At 32.0% G+C, this 10632-nt stretch overlaps 2 protein-coding genes across 4 annotated transcripts in view; both read right to left on the reverse strand.

The window, feature by feature from the left end:
• The window catches only part of LOC111055221 (xanthine dehydrogenase/oxidase), a 49002-nt gene extending 46389 nt beyond the window's left edge, over window positions 1-2613 (reverse strand). The window contains exons 1-3 of one of the 3 annotated variants that reach the window (XM_039424936.1): window positions 2243-2613; window positions 1474-1535; window positions 797-966 (exon numbers count right to left, since the gene is read on the reverse strand). In XM_039424936.1, coding sequence (XP_039280870.1) covers window positions 797-966; window positions 1474-1535; window positions 2243-2301 — 291 coding nt within the window. In that variant the 5' untranslated portion in view covers window positions 2302-2613. The remainder of the gene's footprint in view (window positions 1-796; window positions 967-1473; window positions 1536-2242) is intronic. The other 2 variants (XM_039424934.1, XM_039424937.1) reach the window with 2 other exon arrangements.
• Window positions 2614-4361: 1748 nt separating this feature from the next.
• LOC111055222 lies at window positions 4362-7934 on the reverse strand. The gene is made up of 2 exons (XM_022342389.2): window positions 7406-7934; window positions 4362-5943 (listed from the first exon to the last, which is right to left on the reverse strand). The coding sequence occupies exon 2, from the start codon at window positions 5844-5846 to the stop codon at window positions 4584-4586; it is 1263 nt and encodes a 420-aa protein (XP_022198081.2). The 5' UTR covers window positions 5847-5943; window positions 7406-7934; the 3' UTR covers window positions 4362-4583.
• Between the last annotated feature and the right edge of the window lie 2698 nt (window positions 7935-10632).

Consider the following 10632-nt stretch of genomic DNA (forward strand, 5'->3'; position numbering starts at 1 on the left):
TTTTATATATTGTAATATTTTTATTTGATATGAATATGGTACACAAAAAGTATACCAATTTTATTTTATACCTCATGAAATGACCATTTTCATTTTCCATTTTCTTTCATCTTTTACACTTCAATCTTTTCTCATCTCCCTTCAATTTATACGATGTACTCTATTACGGTATATTCATATTGGAACCTCACTCCTAATTCATAATAACTTGGTTCATTGATAATTATTATTGCATTCAAGTTAATTTTAGTATTGTTTTTTCATATTTTCTTGCTCATCTCGTTTCAGTGTTTGCTATAGATCTCATTAGATCTGGCAACGAGAGATTTATTCAAATAAATATCGAAGCTTCTAAATTATATTATTTATTGCTTTAAGGAATAATATTTATAAAATAATCAATAGCATTTCCAATTATTTGTTCATCTGTAACTTACTCCTTGAATGGAATATTACTATTTACTACTTAATAAATAATATTTATAAAATAATCAATAGCAGTTCCAATTATTTGTTCATCTGTAACTTACTCCTTGAATGAAATATTATTATTTACTACTTAATAAATAATATTTATAAAATAATCAATAGATAGCATTTCCAATTATTTGTTCATTTGTAACTTACTCCTTGAATGGGATATTATTATTTACTATTTAATAAATAATATTTATGAAATAATCAATAGCATTTCCAATTATTTGTTCATCTGTAGCTTACTCCTTGAATGAAATATTACTATCAAATATTACTGTTTACTACTTAATAAATATTAATATCTCTAATGAAATCTTACTGAATTGACAGCAAATATTTCAACTTTTCTGGTGGACTGATTAACAATTTTGACAGAAACTATACAGCAACCACACCCTCCTTCGGTGCACATGAACTTGGTCGCTTTCAGTCTGGCATTGTCTCTTATGAAAGTGTTCAATGAGGTCCCAATTTTCACATCATCCGAAACTAGAAGCAACAATATTATTAAACTACATAAATTTGTAGATACTGGTTAAATGATCAAGTCTTATAATATATTCGGAAACCTAGATTAGTTTCATTCTATAGAATTACTAGAAACTTTTAATTTTTACAACCATCAGCTTCGGGTACTCATCACATTATTAAGTGTCCAAATTAATTACTGTTAGCCTTTTATTTATATAATAGGATTAAAGTGCCCTTTGAAATTGATATAATATATAATATGATTAAGAATACAAACTATAACAACTATAGTTTCAGTGCTCACACCATCATCGGTTAAACGATTTGTGAGTGCATTAAGTGAAACAAAATAAACACAGTGAATAGCATTTGTGAACCAGTGGATAATTTAAATAATTTGATCTGATCGTATAATCGTGTGATTTACTGCTTTCAAAATAAGTACGTGAATTAATTCACCCAATTATAGAATTGAATAAGTGAGTAATAAGTAAGTGAGTTTATATAAAATATTAGTTACCATACCTCTGTATACATTGCCATTGATTGTAAAAGTTATGGTTTTGTTGTATTTATAATCGATCAATCTGAAAATAAAAATTCGAGGGAGAATATAGTTTTGATGACTATCTTTTAAAGTGGTGCTTGTTGATCGGAAATAGGTCTAGAAGGATAACAAAAGTCCTTTACATATTATTTTAATTATATGAGAACTAGGAAATCGGAATAAGTTCGAGTTACTGAAGAATAAAAAATGTCATTCATCAAGTCACTAATGAGGCTGAAAGTAGTATAATTTTTATCAAAATTTACACGGAATCATTTGGTTATGATTGGTGGATTTTCAGACTCCATGCTCACATCTCACAACTTACATCCGAGAATTATTTCAATAATAATAATAATAATAATAATCCAATGAATAAGAAAGCAAATTTCTTTCACTATTATATTCGCCATACGTCCAATAACGCCTTCATTATACACTTATGTATCTTGCTTATGTTATGATATGAATCTAATCTGCCTTTCCATTTATTTAATGGCTAATATATACCGGTAATAATTAGAACCATCAGTAACCTCAGTACCTAATATTCAATACTGTAATTTTAAGTGGTACGTTTAATAAATTAAGGAAAAAGTAATTAAGAAAATATTGAGCTTGGTGAACAAAAACTAAATTGATTTTTTTCAAAATAACTCATGAATCATTGGTCTATATCGTCATCACCAAGAATGCTTAACTACAAGAAAGTGATTCACTGTTCATAGAGTTATTGGAAATACTTACTTATTGCCCACGCCTACGCGTAAATCACCCAGCATAGGAATTTCATCATCGCCTTCCATTTTGAACGTGAAAAGCTGTTACAACTGAATAGCGGTTCATTATGTAAACCTTCTTATATGTAGAATGTTTTGTTATCTTACAGGGAAAACCTATCGATGATGTAAATTTATTCTTGTCACGATATTATGTGTGCCCCCTTTCCAGCTGAGACACACACAGTTCAAGTATTTTGGCTCATATGTCATGTCATTGTCATTTATTTCGATTTTGCAATCCCTCCATGTCAGGATATCATTGTAGAACATACAAATAGTAAGATTAGTAATCACTCAACATTCTTGACAATCGTAACTATTTCAAATTCATGTAATCCGGTAACAAAAACATTACATTCATGATTATTTGAACAAAAACCTGATTACTGATTACATCGGAAGGAAATATCATAACAAGCTACCTGGTTTTCTAAAAATTACTAACGATATGAAAGATTTCAAAAAGTATTTAGTTGATAAAGCCCAGTGTGGTGTACAAGAGTTCCTGAGTTCCTCTTAGTGCCGGTTGCACAAGATCCAGTTAAATTTTAACCGTGATTAATTCCATAAGAGCCAATCAGAGAAGCCATCTTATCAAAAAGGCCTTATCTGATTGGTTCTCGTGAAATTAGTCACGGTTAAAATTTAACCGGCTTTTGTGCAACCGGGCCTAAGGCTCAAATCGGTTTTGACTTTGTAAAAAATTTTAAGAATTTGTAGAATATTGTAAAGAATTTTTCACCTATCAATCTGACTTTTGTCTCAAATTCCATAACTGGAGTCTCCAAGACGAACGGTACCTAATTGAAAAGAAAAATGATTCGTAATGTGTAATCATTTTGAAGTTAAATCTCAATAATTGAAGCATGACAAAAACTTCAAGGTAATATGCACATGAATGTAATTTTGTTCCATTATGGATTCAATTTTACTGTAATGACATATAATTGAGGTCGCTTATTATCCACTGCACTTATGTAAAACATCCACTATCACTATACTTCACTGAACTTAAAATTTTTGTTTCTGATGATATTAGCAACATTTATGAAATATAAAGCCCATAAATTTATCGATAACGTTTTAGTGCGATTTGCAGTATAAAGATAAACGTTTTTAAATATTCATCCTAAAGAAATGGATACATTTTTCACAAGAAATTAACATTGTGGCAATAGGGATAAGAGCCGCCTTGAAAAACAACATTTTTAAGATGATATTATTGTTGAATTACTTTATTCGTTTAAAAAACAGCTATACTAATTATTAATCATATCACAATATTCTAACAAATATAATTTATAGAGAATCACAATGTATCAAAGCAGTAGTAAAGTACCGGTACCATAATTTTTTTAATATTACTCACAAAATGATGCTTAAAAATAAAACAATAAAAAGGATTAGAGTTTAGGAAAACTTTCAAAATAGCTCATTCAATTCAGTTTTCAGCCTTGCAAATATCGAATGAAATAATAATAAAAATATATATTGTAACTCTGGTTTTGTACCAATAATACTGTTTGTTTGTCTGGAAATTGAAAATCCAAGTACCCTTTTTAAACCTATTATTTTTGTAAATAATATTTAAAAATTGATGCCGTTTGTATAGGGTATTAATTCCCCACGTACTCACACCGTGACTTTTATGTATGAAAACTTGTGAGTTTCCATATAGGTATACATTACAGCTCCTACTTCATTGATTCGATCGAATAACACATCGAACCAAGTCACTATGAGGCACATTTTTTAATAAAGTGTCAAAAACATTGTTTACTTTTGCATTTTGATATTGAGTAACAGATTAGGAGGGTGGGGTAAATAATAACAAAGGTTTGAGTGGATATTCTCGAATAGCTCCTATAGTGAGGTCCACGTTATAATGGCAGTGGATGAAGATAGGAGAATAGCGATGCCGATTCTCTGCATTGATTAATTATATTTCTACACTGTCATAAACATAATTGGCATCGTTGTGGGCCTAGAAAAGGATAGTACCACCGGCTTTGTCGAATGATAGACAAGTATAGCAAAACCAAAGGTGATCAAATACTGTCATTATAACGTAGACCTCACTATATAGGCAATAGCACTATCTAAAAAAGGCTACCACACTTTTTGGAAAACGGATGTGTATTACCGGTACCCCAACTTTAGTGAATTTCCTGTAAGAAAATCTATAGCAAAAGATCACTCAAATCATATATAATTGAGTGTAGAAAATCAAAAAAATAATCAGGGAATATTTTTTTAACAAAACTCTTTAGAGGGAGCTGTGATGATAAAAAACCTCTCACTCTGGTTTAGCGTTCATATTTCAAGGCTCCTTTATTATAAGGAATTAGAAAATTATTGGAATTAGATAAATCCTGATCATAAAAGCTAAAAACACTGAAACATTTTTTGTTTCTACTCTGTTTGGTATAATGGTACGCATTTATCTCAATCCTATTGTGAATGAGTGAATCATAATTCTCATATTCAGTCTTTGCACGGTATAATTTCGTTTTCCGTTTCCAATCCCAAACATCAAAAAACTTCTCATAAGAAAACACTACTAGACTCCCAACCGACCTATCAATTTTGCATATTTCTTTTTCCACAGGTAGCTCACAAATTTCTTTATCATCTTTCGGATTCCATACTTTGACAACGTTCTCTGAAGATCTGTAGATGACAAATTGGTCCACTAGACAGAATGCGAAATAGTCGACACGCCCTGAGTTGAGTATCACAGATGTTAGGAATTTTCCATTATAATCCCAGACCTTCATTGGAGAATAACCGTAGCACAGATCACGGTTTATGTCTACTGCACTAAAACATACAATCAGTTTATCGTTCACTTGTATTTCAGGTGGAACTACACCGAAAGCTATATTTTTGAAAACGACTAGTTGATGAATCCAAATATTTTTTAAAAAGTCATATATTTTTAAATGGTATTCATTATCTACAACCACTACAAGGTAGAGTCTATTCGATGATATGATTGCTTTCAGGATGTGCTTGACATGAGCATCCATACTGATGCAGCAGATCTTGTTGCCACTGTCAAGGTGCCACATTGCAATGGAGTGCTCTTTCTTTGCCCTCTGAATGACCACCAACCGATTGCAGCCACAGTAAGTTGTCGCTGACTCAAGATCCAAGTCGCTATCAAAGTCGGCACTGCACTTGTCCTGCGACAGGACCTTCACTAAACTATATCGTCCATCACTTTTATGTTGGTAGTACAAGTGGAACGATCGACGTAATCTGATAACTAAGCTGCGATCACTGACGTTTGTTTGAAAATGGAAGTCACCGCAACAGATCTCTTGTAGTAGGCTCGGTTTGGGAGAGAATTTCCAGATTTGTGTGCTGAAAACGTGGCAGAGGACAACGTACTCTCTGTTGAGACCGACCTTGAGGCAATCGTCTCCTTCGATGAGGTGGTGGTTGGTTTTAAACTGGCCAGATCGCCAGTTCTTCTGCAGCCAGTACGACACGATCAGCTCGATCACTTCAATCGGCAGAAACGTCACAAAGTCCAGTCCATCGGCCGGCATTGTTGCCCCTTTCATCGAATGACTCCTTGTCCTCAGTCAAGCCGGCCTGACCTTACATCGGAGAAGAGTGCTCCAAACAGTGAGCTCGGTTCAATCTGGGAACTCTTCTCATCTGAAAAAGTTAATTAAGAGTTCAACCAATCAGAAAACTCTGATACCCTATCATAGGCTACCTTAGCCAGCTAGTTCAAATTATATTATTACTACCTATTATCAGATGACCAAAATTGAAAGAATTTTGTAATAGAGCAGCTTTTTCTGGGACTGGAAATAGGCCTAACATTCTTAATGTAATAAAATGAACAAGATTGTGATGGGATTATAAATATATAATATACCGTACTGTCCACTAATAAACATTTCCTATGCAATATATGAAGTACTATTGATTTTTCATTTGTCCACTATATTCACATATCAGTCACTTGGTAATAGATTTTTCATAGTTATCTTTGTAGTGTTCAAAATATTCTAAAGGGGGATGTAGTAGGCTATATAGTATTTTATGATGTAGTATATAGTTTGTAAGGAAGGTAGTTAATTTATAAGAATATTTTTCAACATTTCCTACAAGAATCTATCAGAATAAACTTTGTTCATAATCAATAAACTTTCAATAAATATAGCTATAACAAAAACAAAATATCTCTCTCAAACATTTGAGACCCCCTTTATTTTTACCCAAAAAGGGGAATTGAAACAAACTTTCAAACCCTTAATCCTTTAGCCTTTGATGTTTTGTTGAAAACTCATTTCTACCTTTTTATAAAAATGTATAACTAGGTAGATGTTTAGAAAGTATCTTTCAATATTTTTTCATTGAAGCTTATTCAGGGTTTGCAGTTGAAGTAAGATAATAGAAGATCAATTCTGATAACAAAAGCGTTTTTAAGAATAAAAATTTAATTTCTCTGTAAAATATAGTGAAAAACGTGTTACTACTTTGAGTACTTCCAAATATACCTGGAATAATGATCACTACCAAGATATTGCAAATCTTTCAAGTTTAAATTATGTAACTAGTGGCTCAAATAGAACATTGAAAGGAGTGATACGTCAAATTTTCCTCAACACTATATTTTTCATATTAATAAAATTTCCTCAGTACTAGATTTATTATATATTCATAACTTTGTAATGCAAAATATTCTCACTTGAAAATAGGCCTGTTCTGAAAATCAGAAAGGAAAATGTAGTGAGCTACCGGTACCTGTTCAACCAAAGTTACATAAACATAATGCCTACTTATATTATTTAGTTTTATTATCATTTATTAATTATTGTAACAAGCATTCCAACTTTTCGAGTGAGCTTCCAATAATAGAGAAGCAAACACAAAAAAATGCTTTGGAACTTAAGAGTATGTGATGTGGCAGTTGAAACGCAATATCAATCATGAAGCTTGAATAGTTTTCCTCTCAAAAGATTCCAATTTCGAACGGCGAGAGAATAAAAATAGAATATGTTGAAAAATTTGCACACTGTGTTCGTGACATTTAAACTCAAAAAATGTAAGTATCGAGTGTTATCATATTCATGTAATAAATTATCAGTCAGTTATTTTTACTACTCACACGTGTGATAAGGATCCTTTGTTTACTATCAGCTTTGCTCGCGTAATTCGTAGATTTGAAGATGCCTTGGCTTGAGGAAGGAAGAAAACTGTGGCTCGCTTGAATACGCAACACTACAACAATAAGTGAACTACAATCAACTTCCTCCAGCATTTCCGAAAGGAAGTAAAATTGAACATTTTTTATGAGAAAACCAGTTATCAATGTCATTATCAGCAGGCTCACAACAAACGGTAGAGCAGTTGTTTCGTACCAAGTGTGCGCTCTACTAGATGCGAAGTGGGAGTGAGAGAGACTTTAGATAGGCCCTGCAGAGAGATGGAGTGAGAGGCGTCGTGGAGAGGGACTCAACCAGTCATTATAATTCGGCCAAGGCCGTAAACGCCGTACGCCAACCCACAACACGATACACAAGACCAAGGCAGAACAAGTTCAACTTTTTAAACGCGGGAGTAGAAAGAAACTATGTAAGCAAATGTATAATATGAGGAAGTTGACTGAAGATTGTATTCACAAGAATTTACTCCTCTGAAACATAATTTATTTTACTATCCTACTATAAAAATCTGACATAGGTCCAAAAATATCTAGTGCAACTAAAAATCTTTTGATTTTGTCCGAAAAAAAATAAAATCATGCAAACAACGAGAATGTTTGGAAGTTTTATTTTTTAAATAATATAAAATAATCTGTTACTGTAATCATTACTCTGTTGCATATCCATACTTTTTCACTAATGAAATAATACTTGAATTTCAAAAACACTTATTAAACAACGTCACTATTAATACCAATAGTAAGTGCATTTTCACTTCATAAATGTTTTTCAAAATTCAAGTTAATTAATAGTATGAATGTAATTTTATTGAAGCAATATAATATACAATTTCATTTTCAATTCATACAGTCCTCGTATAATATAGATAATTGAATCGCAATTCCCGGTAACTGTTATCAATGACGTTACAGCAAAAATAATGTAAATAAAATAATAATGCAAAGTGCCTAGTCACTTTTCCAAGTGACGATAGCTTAGTTAGTAATTATTATTATTATTATTATTATCAACTAGCCGTCATGCTCGCTTCGCTAGCAATATCCGTCTAGCCAGGGGGCTCCGCCCCCTGGACCCCCGGCTGGATCGTCCAAGAATGAGATCAGCAGGCTCGCTTCGCTCGCCTGCATTTTTCATTTGGGCATTTTTATCATATGTTAGGACAATCCAGTCGGGGGTCCAGACTAAACGGCTGGCTAAACGGATATGGCGAGCGAAGCGAGCCTGACAGCTAGTAATATGATATTCCCAGGATTGAAGTAGCAGTGCCCAATCAATTTCTCCGCGATAAATGCATTTAAATCTCCAACTTGGTGCCAACCTAACAAAGTCAACTCAACCGTCAACTAACAACTGCCAACTTGACAAAATTATTAATTTAGTTGCCAGTTAACAACTGTTTCGAAGAGGTACTCTATCTAGATTATAGTTCTATAGTAACATATGATATGGAAATTTCAATTAAGAGATTGGGAGAAGAAGAATATACATGCTAAAAGACGAACTTTAAACCCTTAAAAACAACCCTTAAAGTTAAAATATTGCCAAAAGATTTCTTAGTGCGCCTCTGATGGGCCAACTGAACATACCTACCAAATTTGAACGTTTTTGGTCCGGTAGATTTTTAGTTATGCGAGTGAGTGAGTGAGTGAGTGAGTGCCATTTCGCTTTTATATATATAGATTTTCCTAGTGATGATAGCTCAGTAGTTAGGTAACCTACTCTTAACTCTAACACATATATAGGACTACTAACTACATAAATGTAGCGCTTTGAATGAGATTGCTCCTCTCTGTTATAGATGGTTGAACTGTGGTGATGTTAACGCATAAATTTCAAATAATTATGAACGTGATAATGGCAGTACAATATTCTTCACAGGGATATAATAGTTTCATATACGTATTTACGATTTTTTTTTTCTTGAAACTCTCCTTCTCCCAAGCATTCATAGATTTCTTCAAGTGAATTCAATCCATGATCAGTAAATAATAAAATTAATCGGACAAATAAAGCAAAAGAATTGAGCGTACCGGTACTCTAATCGCATAAAAATACAGAATAGAATTAATTATGATAGAATTAACTGGGTACGGTTACAGTAACTATATAACCATGGGTGATATAGTTACTGTAGGTACGGTAGGTACCTATTGAGTGAATAAACTACTTATAGAGTGCAGTAGCACTATATATGTGGATATCAAATTTTATTGAACAAGATTCTAGACTCACTGATCTTTTGTTATAAATTCAAATGCTTATACTTCACTAAAATTATGCCATGATACATTTCAAATTTAACAAAACAATTGAGGACCATTGTTTTGCCAACTAGCCCATTAAGAAATAAAAACCAGTCAAGGCATCACCAGGAGAAGTCAAAAAATTCCATCTCAACTTGAACTTTTGGTAATAAATACGATGCATTTTTTATTTTCTTCTTTTATATAGTTTTCGTCCGAACTTGACAATAAGTTATAAAATTAATATTGAAGAAGTGAAAAGAATATTATAAGATTATTCCATCAAATAAGTTTCTATACGAATGGGTGGGTACCCATCTAAAAAAAGCACATTGTTTTTTAACGTCGTCAACTATAGTAAATACATGGTACATTCGATTGTGATTATCAAATATTAATTTATCATTTATGAATAATTTAAATGATATACAAGTATATTGAATTAATTTTGAAAATATCTTAGACGTTTTAAATTTTCATTATAAGCAATGATTATTCAAATAGAAGTGAAAGCACAAAAATCCCCCTAAATTTTTTCTTTTTTCCTTTTAAATTTTGAGCTTTCAAATAATTATGTAGTTTAATGGGAAACGTTTGTTCATAATAAAACTGAAACAGTTGTATGGAGAAAGTGTATAAAATCAATACAGTAAACAACTCTGAAGTCTGGACAATTGTCTCATCACCTCATCAGTACCGTACGGCGTACGTCAGTTTGAAAGTGGCGGTTCAGTTTGCAACAGGTGCCCAACTATTTTTTCATGTGTAAAAATATTACTAATTTGCAACATTATTAGTAGAAATTATACAGTAGAATATCAATTATAATATTTAAAATTGATTTACATTATTCTTTTAAGTACTTGAAATTATTAAAACAACTTTTATTTAGAGAAAATTATTTTGGCGCGAAAATCCTAACCTCA

The sequence above is a fragment of the Nilaparvata lugens genome, chromosome 3, assembly GCF_014356525.2.
Source record: "Nilaparvata lugens isolate BPH chromosome 3, ASM1435652v1, whole genome shotgun sequence".
Taxonomy (NCBI): Eukaryota; Metazoa; Arthropoda; class Insecta; order Hemiptera; family Delphacidae; genus Nilaparvata; species Nilaparvata lugens.